We start from the raw sequence: 14,711 nt of genomic DNA, 5'->3' as shown, positions 1-14,711 counted from the left end.
TAATAATGATGATATCATTTATTAGTGAAACACATCTATTATACAAAACTATGATACTGACTCTATTATCGTACAACGCCTGCCCTATAATACAATCTGGAAAATAACATAAACAGAGCAAAAAAAAAATCGTGAGCGTAGGGCTCCCCTAAGAACCTATTACAAATATGGGCTTCCCTAAGAACCTCTTGCAAATATGTTTCATGCGGTGGTTTACTCGTCTGCCTCAAAATGAAACCAGAAAATTATATACAAAAAAAGTAAACCACTATGATTAGTAAACATAAACTAAAGACACAAAAATTAATCGTATCCTCGATAAATCCACCGCGATGTCTAAACCTGTGAATAATAGTATAATTTACTTCTCTCCCGCAAACTTGGTCTAATTATCGATGAGAGTGTTGAGAATACCGGAGCTTGCCGCGAGGAAGCCGAGATACGGCTTGGACGCATCAAGTACACGGGACAAATACTCGGGGTGGTACTGGGTTCCGACAAACCAAGGATGGTTCTTCAGCTCAAGGATCTCCATGCGTTCGCCTTTATCATCCTTGCCGACGAAACTAAGACCGGCATTCTCGAGATCAGTCACATATTTCGGGTTCACTTCATATCTGTGACGGTGTCGCTCGTGGACAGTGTCGACACCACCATACAATTTTCCTAGTGCACCATGTAAGAAAGAGGTCAGCATAATGAATAGCCACTACTGAAACTTACTAAGCTTGCTCCATTCAGTATTCTCTTGAAACTTGGTAGCGCGCAGACCGAGTCTCATCGTACCACCGAGATGTGTCTTGCTGACCTCAGGCATGAAAATGATGAGGGGGTGCTGGGGAGCCTCAGTAATCAGCTCTTCGGAGTGAGCATCTATTAGGGTGTTAGCTTTATAATCCAAAAAAATCCTGTCCTACCAGAGAGCACAAGACAACAAAAAAAGACAGCAAAACTGCACTATAAGCTTATGTCGATGTCGCACTTGAGGAATACCCATGAACAATACAATAAGCAAATGTTCATGGGTCTAATGTATAGTGCTTTGCAAAATAATTGAAACACGTAATTTAGAAAATTTGTTCCTACCATGGATACCCAGAACATTTCTGGCGTACTCGATTACTGCAATCTGGAGACCAAGACAAATGCCCAAGTATGGAACCTTGTTTTCACGAGCCCACTTGCACGCAGCAATCATACCTTCAGTACCGCGGGCACCAAATCCACCAGGAACCAAAATACCATCGGCAGAGCAAACCTCGTGCCACGCCTTATGGAAGTTGACACGGTTGCTCTCAGACGCATCAGGCTCCAGATCAGTTGCCTCGACCCAATTGATAGTAAGCTTGCGTTGGCATCGTAATGCTGAGTGCTCCAGGGACTTTATAACCGAAATATAACTGTCCTTAAGATGCGTGTACTTACCAACAAGAGCGATGTTGACAGTCTCAAACATTCTGTCATGAGTGCTAGTGAGATGTTTCCAATCATTCCACAAACAAACACCCTTTTCAACAAATGTTGGAGCGAGAGCGACATTCTCCAACTTTAGCTTCTTAGAAAGTTGCTGGATGATCTTCTGCTGATCAAGAAGGAGGGGAACGTGATAGATTGAGCTGAGGTCGTGAACGACCAAGACCTGATCAGGTCCGACATGACAAAACATAGAGATCTTATCAGTTGTCGGCTTCTCCAGCTTCTGAGTGCATCGGCAGGCGACAATGTCTGGCATAAGACCCAATCCGCGGAGATCACGGACGGCGACCTGAGTTGGCTTGGTCTTCTGCTCACCGTTCACGACAGGAACAAGCGAAACGTGAATCAAGGCAAAATTTTCAACACCAACACGGAATTGGAACTGTCGCAAGGCTTCAACAAATGGCGCAGACTCGATATCGCCAACTGTTCCACCAAGCTCAACAATACAAATATCAGGCTCCTCACCAGAATCATCAACAGGAATCTTCGCGACACGCTGAATCCATTCCTGAATAGCATCCGTAATATGTGGAACAACCTGGACGGTCTTTCCGAGATAATCTCCCTTCCTCTGTTTTACTCTGTTAGGGTACCTAAGGTTTCTGACATAGAATAAGACCTGTACACACCTCGCGCTCTATGACATGGCTGTAGATTTTGCCAGTCGTGATGTTGTTCTCACGCGTAAGAGTAATATTGAGGTATCGCTCATAGTTTCCTAAGTCTAGATCGACCTCCCCTCCATCATCCAGAACGAAGACTTCACCATGCTCCAAAGGACTCATAGTGCCAGCATCGATGTTCATGTATGGATCGATCTTGATAGCCGAGACCTTAAATCCTCGGGTCTTAAACAAAAGTCCCGTGGAAGAAGCTATGACACCCTTGCCAATACCACTTATGACACCTGGACGTGTGAGTCAACTGGATCGCTAATACAACACGGGCGAAAAAGATTATACCTCCAGAAACAACCACGTATTTCATATTTAAGTACTTAAAATACAAATAGATATATAATGTCTAAAAACTATTAGTAACCGATATACAAATAGCAACTCATTCTTGCCATGAACGCCGAAAAAAAATTTAGAAATCGTGTCTACCACGTCATACTTAATACCTTTGATTCTAAAGCTATACGGTCTGTATAACGTGATACTTGACTGATCGTAGAACAGAATCTGAAAATGTCAAGAAATTTCTCGACAAAGGAAGGAGGGAAAAGGTTAATGGAGGGTAGAGGGAGGAAAGAAGAGAGAGAACAGGATCTGTTGTCAGAAAATTTAGTTTGCTCCCATTGTTAAGGTTTGGAAGCGTGCCGCGCGAGTCAAGAGTGGTGGTCTCATATATACTCACGTGCTGGGGAATACTGTATACCATCGCAAATACGCCCACAGAAATCTGGCCTTCTTCAAGGGCCCTTTGGATGCCGTCTAACATAAGCTTAACCCTACTATGACTTGAACTACCACTTAACCTATGACTACTGTGAATCTCATACGTGGCTGCAATATAGAAATATATCTGCTGACACCTGTCTGAGAATACCGTTTGTACAGTTCCACATTCGAGCCGCACCATATATATTGTAGGACCTGACGTATTCAGCAGGGAGCATAAGCCACATTTCTCGCTCATAGTCTTGAATTCACCCTTTCTCTGGGGTCCTACGGAACACAAAATTGGTCTCACGACTCTGAACATTTCAAACTATATTTCTACAACCTCTATGAACTTCAATCCTGCTGATCCAGATTATAAATTTCACTTTGGTTGATGAATATGATCTGGCTAACTCACATGTGGCTGCCCTGACTCAGCAGAGTGGTATAAAGTCGCTAACGAGAATGATGGAATTGATTCATCTAGGGCCACAAACATATTGGATTGGCATTCCGATCTTTCAAGGATGCCGTTGTTGACACAGTTAAGAGGGGTAATTAACACCAAATTTTAATAGTATACGCAACTATGCATGCAATGCACTTTCTACTAATTAATACTTCAAGTGTATCATATCATAATCGAATAAAATACATGTCCGAGTGAATAATGTCTCATCCAATGAGTATACCTTTATGTACAAAGATACTCAATTCTATTTACAAAGCTTGGGGCCACTCGCCGGAGAAATTCAACTTCATTTCTCCTCCATTGTCGCGACTGGCATCATGTGAGGACTCATCACCGCGACCTTTAAGTGCATGTCCATTAGTTGCTGAACTCGCTGCGTTTCTAACCATTTATGCTCCCACAAGGGGTTCTCATCATACCGCCGCGCAAATCGACTCATCGACAACAGACCGAACATGTTGGCATGCATTGAACTTTTCAAAGCATAGTGCTCTGTTGCTTCCGTGCTCCCTTCCCATTCCGCCATAACGTGCAAGAAATTCGACGCTGACACTTCCATCTCTGGTAAAATCTCCTTTGAAAAGGCCTGTAGGTCCAATGCCTTGACGTAACTTACCCTTGCATTCCACAGATCTCCACTATATTCATGCATCATACCGAGCAAGAAGTGACATTTCACCATGTGACTGTAATCAATTTCTCGATCGTAATCGTAGTATTCTTTGTCGACTTTCGGAGCTGCATCCACATGCGCTTTCGCAGCGCTAATACATTTTGTGAATTCTGAGATAGCCTCCATGATCTTGCCCGTACTTGCATACATGTTTCCGATAATGAAATAAGCCGCCGGCAGATTTGTCTCCCGTAATTTAGCAAGCAATTTGATGGCGCGTTCTTTGCGATTGATGTCATGATCAATCACTTCCTGCACACAAAACCGAGCCAAAGCAAACTGATTGTTAAGTTTCAACGACGCACGGTAGATCGTTTTATGGGCTTCGATAACCTCCTCGTTTCTGATGTTTCCTGGGGATGACTTGTACCTGTCTTCTAGCTGTCCGCGTTCGATGATGCGTTGGTAAGCGACAAGTTTCCGGCCGTTGCCAAACCATGTCTGAAGCTCTTCTACGCTAGCACCAGACTTGTCGCATAGTTTCTTGATGTCGCGAGTAATCTGCGTGGTTGTAACTTGTGGATAGTACATCTTTCCAAGGGTATGAGTGTAATGATCGGAGGGAAGAAGGGCTTTGAGGACAGCCGAAGAGATGAATCGCTGAGAAAACCTGCAGCTTCGTGGGAGCGAGTGGAATTGTGCCAAAGGTGAATGGCCTCGAGATGGCATCATAGTCGATGGCAAGCACTTCGTCACACTATCTCAGTCGATATCGAACAAATTGAGCAAGCCGGTAAATTATGAGGATGTTCGTGAATGAGCAATATAATGGGGTCCATAATTGCTACAGAATCCTAGCTGGCACTACTTTTTTGTTCTGAAACTTTGGCTCCGAAATAGCGAGGATTGTATTGACTTTTGGGAGTACTCCACGCCGCTTGAACTATGGCAGCGCAATGGCCGAGACCTTCCACCAAGTTTTCAGACCCATCCAAGGATCTTATACGAGGATTGATACTTTCCATTGCTGGAACGATAGTTTTGATTGTACACCGGCAAAATCCAATCGTATTTGCACTGCGAATCGGAGTCTGATCGGATCAGCATGGCGCAATCAATACAACTGTTCGAGCGTCCCAGTACAGGTCCCTGGCGACTACCAACGTTCTTCGCATTGTTATTACTATTATCCACATTAGTAGTAGCCAATGAAGCCAAAATTGTATGTCGGTGATTTTCTTGAGATTGTAATTTCGATTTTACGGTTCGATGTGGATGACGTATGCAGCATTATCAATGGACTGAAAATAGAGCTGACGATCTGGTCGAATAGGCTGACGTACCCGATTCACGACAGCAATGTTCCGGAATGTACAGTAGACGTGATTGGGGAGGCAGCATTGATCCATATATAAAAGGTATATTGATAATGAATGAGCGATGAGGATCAATTGGGTTATGATCTCGACGAACGCTGACAAGGTCACAGTCGATTTAAACAAGCCATCTTCAGATTCCAGCACAGAATCATCTGTTGTTTCCCTGGTTATCTTTGACTGGACAGATGTTGAGTACATTGGTCTTAATACCGGCCAAGCGGATGGAAGCAAGGTCTATGTTTGCGACAATGCTGCCATCGATGCCAAATACTGCTCTCGGGATAATTACGGCCAGTTCCTCCTCCAGGGTTCAACTAATGGTTCCATTGCTTCTGTTTTTACAAAGGCGGTTACATTGAGCGGCGATGAGCCGGCAACAGTCACTTATGATGTCAGAAAGACGGGATTTTATTGTGTTGGATCGTATGCGATGACGTCCGATGAGGGTTACGTCGGTACCGTCTACTTTCAAAACGCATTTGGCAAGCTTCCTGCATCGCAGATTGCTAAATTGCCATTTTATGGAGGCTTGGCTATTGCATATGCAGTCGTCCTTGCGTTCTGGATGTTTTTGTACGTACAGTACCGAAGCGACATCTTGGCCGTTCAAAACTACATCACCGCATGTGCTGCGTTCCTAGCCATCGAGATGGTCATTGTGTGGGGATACTATGATGTTGTCAACACAAAGGGCAACACAGTATTCTCCCGCTTTTATATGGTTTTTGTCGCCATTCTGAACGCATTCCGAAACGCGTTTACATTCTTTTTGCTACTGATTGTGTGCATGGGTTATGGCGTCGTGAAGCCAACACTGGGATCTACCATGACAAAGTGCCGTATTCTCGCGGGATTACATTTTGTGTTTGGTGTCGTCTATGCGATTGCAAGTTTCCTTGTTACACCCGATACGGCCGGGCCGCTAATATTACTGGTCATTCTTCCCCTAGCTGCAACGATGACGGCTTTCTATCTCTGGATTTTGTCGTCTTTGACCTCTACAATCCGTAACCTTACCGAACGGAAACAAAACGTTAAAGCGTTGATGTACCGGCGTCTCTGGCGTCTGCTCTTTGCCAGCATTCTCGTTATCTTCGGCTTCTTCTTTGTCAACTCCCTTATTTTCGCAGACCGCAACTCTCCAGATTTTATTCCTCGCCACTGGAAATCACGGTGGTTTGTGCTCGACGGATGGCTGAATGTTGTATACTTTATTGATTTCCTCGTTATTGCGTTTTTGTGGCGGCCGACGCGAAATAATCGGCGGTTTGCAATGTCGGACGAGTTGGCACAGGATGAAGATGGCGACGGGTTCGAGATCGCGAGCTTGGCCGGGTCATTGGACGAGGAGGAAGGGCTTGGTGCGGGAAGACGATATGATCCTGTCAACAGGAGCGCGAACCCGTATGGGCCAGGTGGCGACGTGGATAGCCTTGCTGGGTCTCTGCATACCGGTACGACTCCGTATGACGAGAATGGGCACGAGAACATTGTCGGTCAGGTTGAGGTTGATGTTGAAGGTAACGGTAAAGGCAAGGACGCTCAGCAAGAGACTGAAGAGGCCGAGAGAGAGACGATGTTCGAGGCGCCGGATGATGAATATGATCGGTGGTCGGAGGACGATGATTCGAATGCGGGAATACATGAGTCCACACCTGTGCAGAAGAAGAAGGAGCCAGGCAAAGATGATTAACGAGGCACGTGTTGGGTCGGACGGGAACGATTTATAAATGGCTATAGTAAATGAAAGGAGGACATAGTTATCTGGTGTTGGATTGTGGTCGTGTAATCATTGAACTTGTATTCGGTACTGAAAACTAGGTGTGTAAATGAAAGCAAATATGAATCCGACTGGTTGGCAAGGAACGGGGCCTCGAACATCCTGCCTCGTTCTACATCCTTCTACAGTGTGTAGAAAACCGGTATGCTGAAGGTCTCCGGGATTATGAACAGGATTACACTGATATAAGATAAATCCCAATCTCAGTGGTCTTTCTTAAGTTCTGTGCTAACTTCCGGCTACAAACATGCGAAAATTCCGAAACTCATTATACCGCGATCTCTTAGACTGCAATCATATAGTTACTAAGATATTCGTCATACCGCAACCTTGCCGCATGTCTTATGACTTGCTCGAGCCCAGGTAACGACTGCGCCGTAACAAAAACTTCAGTCCGTGGACCACACCTCGCGTCTAGCAGCGGTATCGTAGTCGGCATTGCTGACCACGAGTCCACGAGTTCGAACCAATCTGACACCTGCCCGGCACGGATCAATAGGTTGACTGGTTTCGCTGGCTCTCCTTTCCTCACTGATTCTGCCAAGCCCGTTCCATTGGGTGTGGTTCGGCTAGATAGTACGTTGGCACATTGGGAAATCTCGTTAATCCATTCATGCACAATAATTAGATGACAAGGTATTTGGCTCCCTTAGGAGCACGCTGTTGCCGGCCCGGCTAATTCCTTGTCATCACATGCTACGTGTGGTATGCAGTCCGCACTCCGGTCTCAGGATGCTTACGGAGCAAGGAACCGTGTTCGGGTATTATCGACCATCCGGTCCTCTCCCTCGTTTTTCGATAGTCATAGGTGGTCATGAACATAAGCTGCTCGGAATAGTGACCCTACTGAGTAGATCACAGATAGATTAAGGAATCTTCTCGTCGCCATTACTACCAGTGGTTGCGACAGCCACGGACCTCGATGAATAGAGAGAGCGGAGATGAGGGCAGTTAGTACTTTCAATCGTTCCAGTGACCCGCGGATCTGGATTAAGTTTATTCAGAGCCGCTTCGTTACCTATAGCAGAGTCCAGCGACGACAAAATTAGTTCGCTCATATAGCGCCGCACCATTCGCGTCGTCGACCATTGTGACCTTACTAGGATCTCGACCCCACGTCGCCCGAATTTACCCCTCAGAAACGTCAGAATCAAATGTCGTCATTCAACCTGTCAGCAACTCTACACGTATTTCATCTCCTCACTCAACCACAGAATCTCATTCCGGCCCTGCGTATCCCGACGTTTGCAGACCTACCCATCCCACTCAGCCAGGCCCTCGCAACAACATCAGGCATCCGTCCAGACATTCGCGCTCTCGTTCTCGACAAGGACAACTGCTTCGCAGAACCAGACTCCTCAGCAATCTACCCGGCCTATAAAGATCACTTCAAGCGTCTCAGAGAAGCATACCCTTGCGACAAGATTTTAATCGTTAGCAACACGGCAGGCACGAGATCCATGGACCCAGAATTTAGGCTCGCGGACGCGTTGGAGCGGGAAACAGGCGTTCGCGTGCTGCGGCATAGTGCGAAGAAGCCGGATCCGGAATGTATTGATGAGATCATGGAATTTTTTCTCAAGTCTTCTAGCGCCGGAGTCGACAAGGCGAGTCAAGTCGCGGTGGTTGGAGATCGGATATTGACTGATATTGCGATGGCGAATCGGATGGGGGCGTGGGGGGTGTGGGTAGAGAAAGGGGTGGTCCCGATGAATACGCTGCCTGTACGCTTAGAACAAGCATGGCTAAGGAAGGTGGAGAACTCGGGATATAAAGGAGGCAGGCCATTGTAAACAAACTTGTATATAATGTGAGATAGCTAGACAATAACTATACATGAACAACTGTAAATAATTCCTACCTACGCTCATATATACATATCGGAACCACAAGTGCAATTGTAAAAGGATCAACCCAATATCAAATACCATCACGCCAATTCGTATATCTAACACTAAACGACGCAGAAAAACATAATCATAAATATACATAATGAACATATAGCACAGCGTATTCAATAGCATATACATATCCCAACATAAATCAGACACGCTATCATATACAACTTTTTTCGCACACTAAAGGTTGCTAAGACAATCGAGGAACAAGCACCTCTGCAAGAAAAGATCAAAACACGTAGACTGAGTTCATGGAGGTCCACCCGTACCGCCACTAATGCCTAACATACCAAACGCTACTAACTCATCCTCGTTCTGCATCTGAGGCTCGGCAACGGAGACGTCTTCCATTGCGGTATTTACGAAGTTCGTCTGGACAATCGCTGTTCCACCATTATCCGGCAACACGATACCCTCTCCACCACCATGAGCGGAGATATCACCCGCAAAAACACCTGGAAGTCCCATATCATATCCTTGTGTCGCATGGTACACGCCACTAGTCCGATCGACCCACATATTCGTCATGGTATACGGATTCATGTTTACCATATCGCCTGCCAATCCCGTCGCGCTAGGTGTTTGTGTAACATCAGGGACAACCCCCATTGACGACTGCATTAATGGCGTCTCCAATACACCAGGACCATGAAATCCGGTTACGGGCCTGTCGGATGCGGCAGACATAGGATATGAATACACGTCGAAGTATTGGGCGTCAGTAATGTCAACGCGTAACGGCTCATTAGGTGTCGGTGTCGATGCCGCAGGTGATAGGTCTGGCTGCAAGTTTATCATATTAGAAGACGCTGAAGATGTAGCTATCGGAGTGACGCCCATCGATACAGGCAGTGACACGGGGATCTGCGACGACACACCTGTTGGAGGCGACGTATGTTGGGACAACACCGACGGAGCGTGCTGAGCAACGGGATGTAGAGATAACCCAGGCGTCAGCGCAGGACCGAGATACGAGAAATCTATTGCCGCCGGAACCGAGCGACTTCTCGTCCGTCGATGAGTCAAGTGAGACGGCTGCCCATGCTGCGGGAACCCAAATGATTCGTCAGGGTATCCGCGCGATGCTAGCGCAGTCAATGAAGTCGGTATCGAGGTAGGTGCATTCGCGGCCAATGGCGAAACTGGCGCTGACGTAGTAAACGACGAAGCATTGATAAGCTTAGAGCTACTTGACGTCGTATTGCTGTTGGTGCTACCACTACTGTTGCTCCGAACAGTTCTGCTTTTTGTCGCATCCGTCTTCAAGCATAATAATTCAGACAATTGTTGCTCAAGAATTTTCAGTGGTCCGGTCAATCGATGTTCCATCACTTTAGAAGCTTGCTGGTTCTCAGTGAAATCTTCCGTATCAAACCATCCTCCATTCAAACTAGCCGACTCCATGAAAAATTGAGGCGGCCGGGCTAAAATGACAACGATATCACCCATTTCTGGACTTTTATTCTCCTCTGAAAGAAGTTTTTCATCTTTAGCTTCATTCGCCTCGGAATTGACTTCGCGGTGATTCTGGGTATGGCCCTCGACATAGATCTGTTTCACGTGGGAAAATGGATACTCAATCTTAAAACCGATCGAATCGTTGTTAATGTAGTACGTGAATCTACTTTGAGAAGGAGAATAGAAAATCACTAGGTCCATGGCTGTACATCCAACACGTCTCCAAGTTCCAATACTAAGCGAACGACAAGTAAATCTGTTGACTAGGGTTTTCGCAGGGGCACTTTGTGGAACCTCCGACGGCGTGGCAATCGTTCCTCCAGAGCCTGGAAATATAAAAGAGTGGTTCGCCATACCGCTGAAACTAGCTGAGCGTCCCAAGCCGGACCTTGGGCCAGTCAATCCAAAGGCGCGGGCGAAATACGCGCTAGACGAGCTGGAGCCTGGACCGGTTGACTGTACTGCAAGGTAATGTTTCATTGATTCGGGAATTAGACCAGTATCTCCACCGGTCTCGATAGATTTCTTAGCCAATAATTTGATTTTTGCGCGTCTGCATTTGCGTAAGTAGATGCGGCGAGGCGATGAGGCATTTTTCACAATATGAAAAATACCCACGGATACATTGTAAGCATACCTGTTTTGAAACCAAATTTGGACTGATCGTTCCGTCATATTGATTTGTTCCGCAATCCGCAACCGAGTCTTGCCGTTTGGCGCGGGATTAATGGAGAACTCATTCTCGAGAATTGCAAGTTGCTCCGTAGTGGCGCGTTGGCGTTTATTATTCTTCTGTTGCTGAGTAAGAGTAGACTTTCTAGACGATCCTCGCCGTGAAAGCGAAGGTTGGGATGTGGGGGTTGTCGTGGTGCCTACATTCGAAGCCGAGGTATTGTTGGAGTCGGATAGGGAGCCTGATGAGGGGGCACCGCTAGGAGTCACGGCAGCATCCGTATCTCCGTTTGACGAGGCTGGTGAAAGGGTCGCGAAGTCGTCCAGCATGGACTCATCTGTTTGTGCCGTGAATTCATCAAACATCCCGTCGGCTAGTGCGCTGTCAGCAATGCCGTGAAGGTTGTGAGGAGATGATAGCCTACCTGTCGGACTCGACGGATCATGTAGTGATCTTGCTGATTCCACGTTCACATCCATTTATAATAGTGTAACAATAGATCTTGCAGAGTGTAGAGAAAAATTGAGATCGTAAGGCGCAGGAAGTGATGATCTGGGTTATGCTATGCAGAGCTGAACGAATGACTTTGGATGAGAGGCCGATTGAATCTAGGTTAAGAGAGACACCGTACTTGTGAAAGGAATGGCGAACAGTTGGAAGTATTAAAGCAAAGAACAATTAAGGAGAGGACGGCTCTTTACGGAGCCAAGGAGGAAGTGCAGCAAAAAAGAGGGGCGAGCCGACAAAATGTCAGTATCTAGATATTAACGTCGCTGAGCAGACATCTAAGAATCGCCGGCAGTTGTCGAAGTTGGAGCGACACGTGAACAAAGACGAAGAAGCTGGAAAATAGCGTAGCCGTCAGAACAACCTGACGATGGTCGACCGATGGTAAGGAAGGAGCGGGAAGAGTAACAAGTATGCTAGACTCAAAAGGGGCGTTTAACGTGGATATCAATCGCCGGGGCGAACAAGATGGGGCGTGGTTTGTGAGTGGCAGTTGTGGGCCGACCCGCTCGACAAGATTCTACGGGTGTAGGATCAGAGGGGGCACAGAGTGGCAATAGGCAATCCAAAAAATGACCCGCTTTAAAGTAATATACGGGTCAGACAGGGAAAATATGTGCGCAATATTCTGTGATGGGAATTTACGGTGCTAAGTGGGGCAGGTCATATACATTTGAGCCGTTCGATGGAATCCCCGCCGGTCTCGCACGGCAAGACAGGAACTCTCCTTCAGGTCGGTTCCATGAACCACATCAATAAGCGATGGCCGCAGTCCAGGTCGTTCGTGTCCTTTCCTGTCCTGCCCCCGTCCATGAGTATAGACCGTCGAGCGGGTAGGACGGACATTCACGCCAGTGCAAGTTTTAGTACATGTGGAGCGGACGGCCAGCACGATGGCCAGGAAAGCGGCGTCAGTGCTTTTCAGAAGAGCCTCAGTGCCTGCATTAGCTGCCTCACTTGGGCAACAAGCCTCAGCCAGGCAGCTGGTAACTTTCAACCTTGCCGACTCGCTTCTGCTCTATCTGCATTATATATATAGTTTACGGTATCTGTCACTGGCAGCTGTAGGTACTGTCATAAACAGTTCGCTGATTCTAATTCGTATGTGTATTTAAAGACTCGATATCCGATATAAGTAGTTCGCCCGTCCTATAGTAATGCCTCACGATTGAGGATGCGAGGTCTCAGACAGCAATAATACGCAATTTAATAATAGCCATTACCTACAGAAGGGGTGTAATTGATTGAATGAATACTGCATATCCACCGTTCCTGCTAACTCTAGAATCCGACTACCTAACGAGTAACGACAAATGGCAGGTGTCATCGACGGATCGTGGCTGGCACATTGGGGTCACCCTCGTCAAAAAACGCGGCAATTCCAGGGCTGCGAACATATATATACGATGGGTCCCATGCGACAATCGCCACTGGCAATGTCATGCGGCTATCTCCAGAGCCTAGCTAGCAACAACGTAAAACCAGCGATCGTGTATCAAATGTTGCCCAATGTTCCTAAACCTAAACCGCTCGAGTATTCCATATACTGTGGGGAGCCGTTGTGGAATCTGTAAAAAAACCGTCCCCGGTACATCGACCTAGATAAGATTTTGTGATCCGATGTCCCGCTACAGTCAGCGTTTTCGCCTTCCACCTAACTAATTTCGAGTTGCCACCTACACAGGCCACTATAGGAATAGTGTCGCTCGCTTGCACGCTGCCGAACAGGGTTTGATCACATCCGCGAATACCGTAATATTTTCTAACCCCGCGCAGGGGACTGGACATATAAAATCTCCGGTTGATAAAACCCTCACCCGATGTTCCTATTATGGATGTATACTGTTGACGATTCAATAAGCGCCAACTTACTCATTTAATTGTATATGTGTATTGCGTTAATGACTTCAATACATTTGCATACATTGGGACATTCTTTTAGCTGACCTTTAGCTTATGAGCCTATTCGCTCGGTGATGTCGTCAACACATATTAGGATGCTGTACTGTACTCAATTGGCAACTGTCGCGAGCCGACAAAATCAAAATCAATGGACAAGTATTCAGTTATCTTATAATTTGAAATGTCAAAAATAGTATATCCAGCTTCAACATGTATAGCAACTATATATGTCATCTCCGTGTCAGCGATTGGCATGCGCTAGGCGTTATGCATTTACTGCCGTAAACGCTCTTTCCGTTCTCGCATGCGGATCGGGACAGGGCCGCGGTTTTTGCACTTCTAGACATTGATATCCCATGAATCATTTTGCAGTACATACTCAACAATGGCATTTTCTCTGTTTGGTGGAAGTGATAAGAAAGATTCTGGTGCCGCGCCTACTTCCGGCGATTCTTCAAATGTGAATTCGATAAAGGAAAACCTACAAGCTCAGATCTTACAGGAGATTGCGCTTACGAACGCAACTGAACTCATCAGCGTATGTCGTTTTTTGTATAGCGATGAATGTGTTTGAAAGTGAATAGTCGCTTTCATGTTCGCAATGCAAATACTACAATGTTCGAAATGCTTACTGCGTCATTAGAAAATATCAAATAATTGCTACGAAAAATGCATTCTGAATCCCGGATCGTCACTGTCGACTGCCGATGCTGTATGGCTAAGTATATAATAAATTCTATGGCATTCCACTATACTAACGCGACTGCAAAAGACATGCTTAGATCAGTGTTCGGAGAAGTACATCCAGGCCTGGAACACTATCTCACGGAGATATCTTGCTCGCGTGCAATCGGAGTCGAAGAATTAAATATCTACACATTTGGCGCTGCCGGATTAGCAGGGGTGCGCGGTTGATGTAGGCGCTGTGAGTTGCAATGAGGGAACCAATGTAAATAGGAGATGTTACATAAATGTGGAGGTCATGTTGTGGAAATGCGCTGACAAACCGTTTTGCCAGGATCTAACAATGTATATAGCTATCCAAACTAATCTGCAAATACTTGTAATACTGAGACGAGTGTTGGACAACATCTGCTGTTGATATAACTCTGAACTAAAACATGGTTTTGGTGACACTTCTCACATGTGACAGCACTGAGCACAG

At 46.2% G+C, this 14,711-nt stretch overlaps 6 protein-coding genes across 6 annotated transcripts; 3 read left to right on the top strand and 3 right to left on the bottom strand.

The window, feature by feature from the left end:
• On the bottom strand, positions 1–2,769 carry V1508DRAFT_415791 (CTP synthase N-terminus-domain-containing protein). The gene is made up of 6 exons (XM_066940126.1): positions 2,603–2,769; positions 2,442–2,502; positions 2,109–2,386; positions 1,087–2,050; positions 724–873; positions 1–666 (listed from the first exon to the last, which is right to left on the bottom strand). The coding sequence occupies exons 2-6, from the start codon at positions 2,464–2,466 to the stop codon at positions 386–388; spliced, it is 1,698 nt and encodes a 565-aa protein (XP_066796471.1). The 5' UTR covers positions 2,467–2,502; positions 2,603–2,769; the 3' UTR covers positions 1–385.
• Positions 2,770–3,463: 694 nt separating this feature from the next.
• On the bottom strand, positions 3,464–4,793 carry V1508DRAFT_415786 (uncharacterized protein). The gene has a single exon (XM_066940125.1). It carries the CDS (start codon positions 4,679–4,681, stop codon positions 3,623–3,625), a length of 1,059 nt encoding a protein of 352 aa, XP_066796470.1. The 5' UTR covers positions 4,682–4,793; the 3' UTR covers positions 3,464–3,622.
• A 364-nt stretch (positions 4,794–5,157) lies between these two features.
• On the top strand, positions 5,158–7,021 carry V1508DRAFT_396949 (lung seven transmembrane receptor-domain-containing protein; the record flags this gene model as incomplete). Its single annotated transcript, XM_066938127.1, has 3 exons — positions 5,158–5,229; positions 5,283–5,367; positions 5,439–7,021. 3 exons carry the CDS (start codon positions 5,158–5,160, stop codon positions 7,019–7,021), a joined length of 1,740 nt encoding a protein of 579 aa, XP_066796469.1.
• Positions 7,022–8,168: 1,147 nt separating this feature from the next.
• V1508DRAFT_415781 (mitochondrial PGP phosphatase) lies at positions 8,169–8,976 on the top strand. Its single transcript, XM_066940124.1, has one exon. The coding sequence runs from the start codon at positions 8,263–8,265 to the stop codon at positions 8,899–8,901; it is 639 nt and encodes a 212-aa protein (XP_066796468.1). The 5' UTR covers positions 8,169–8,262; the 3' UTR covers positions 8,902–8,976.
• A 102-nt stretch (positions 8,977–9,078) lies between these two features.
• V1508DRAFT_88327 (uncharacterized protein) lies at positions 9,079–11,841 on the bottom strand. Its single transcript, XM_066943086.1, has 2 exons — positions 11,102–11,841; positions 9,079–11,017 (listed from the first exon to the last, which is right to left on the bottom strand). Exons 1-2 carry the CDS (start codon positions 11,614–11,616, stop codon positions 9,256–9,258), a joined length of 2,277 nt encoding a protein of 758 aa, XP_066796467.1. The 5' UTR covers positions 11,617–11,841; the 3' UTR covers positions 9,079–9,255.
• A 1,987-nt stretch (positions 11,842–13,828) lies between these two features.
• Positions 13,829–14,711, top strand: V1508DRAFT_415776 (Tim10/DDP family zinc finger-domain-containing protein). Its single transcript, XM_066940123.1, has 3 exons — positions 13,829–14,084; positions 14,190–14,258; positions 14,319–14,711. Exons 1-3 carry the CDS (start codon positions 13,932–13,934, stop codon positions 14,412–14,414), a joined length of 318 nt encoding a protein of 105 aa, XP_066796466.1. The 5' UTR covers positions 13,829–13,931; the 3' UTR covers positions 14,415–14,711.

This window comes from Lipomyces doorenjongii (assembly GCF_038497915.1).
Source record: "Lipomyces doorenjongii strain NRRL Y-27504 unplaced genomic scaffold V1508scaffold_18, whole genome shotgun sequence".
In the NCBI taxonomy this organism is placed as follows: domain Eukaryota; kingdom Fungi; phylum Ascomycota; class Lipomycetes; order Lipomycetales; family Lipomycetaceae; genus Lipomyces; species Lipomyces doorenjongii.
Note: the sequence above shows the minus strand (reverse complement) of the source record. Positions and strands in the feature narration are given on the sequence as shown.

Coding starts and splice junctions, on each gene's coding strand:
- V1508DRAFT_415786 (XM_066940125.1), bottom strand. CDS start 4,681: ATGATGCCATCTCGAGGCCATTCACCTTTGGCACAATTCCACTCGCTC.
- V1508DRAFT_415776 (XM_066940123.1), top strand. CDS start 13,932: ATGGCATTTTCTCTGTTTGGTGGAAGTGATAAGAAAGATTCTGGTGCC. Junction 14,085..14,189: donor ACGCAACTGAACTCATCAGC/GTATGTCGTTTT, acceptor CTGCGTCATTAG/AAAATATCAAATAATTGCTA. Junction 14,259..14,318: donor CACTGTCGACTGCCGATGCT/GTATGGCTAAGT, acceptor CGACTGCAAAAG/ACATGCTTAGATCAGTGTTC.
- V1508DRAFT_88327 (XM_066943086.1), bottom strand. CDS start 11,616: ATGGATGTGAACGTGGAATCAGCAAGATCACTACATGATCCGTCGAGT. Junction 11,018..11,101: donor CAAATTTGGTTTCAAAACAG/GTATGCTTACAA, acceptor ACGCAAATGCAG/ACGCGCAAAAATCAAATTAT.
- V1508DRAFT_415791 (XM_066940126.1), bottom strand. CDS start 2,466: ATGAAATACGTGGTTGTTTCTGGAG. Junction 874..1,086: donor AAATGTTCTGGGTATCCATG/GTAGGAACAAAT, acceptor ACACCCTAATAG/ATGCTCACTCCGAAGAGCTG. Junction 667..723: donor TACTGAATGGAGCAAGCTTA/GTAAGTTTCAGT, acceptor ATGGTGCACTAG/GAAAATTGTATGGTGGTGTC.
- V1508DRAFT_415781 (XM_066940124.1), top strand. CDS start 8,263: ATGTCGTCATTCAACCTGTCAGCAACTCTACACGTATTTCATCTCCTC.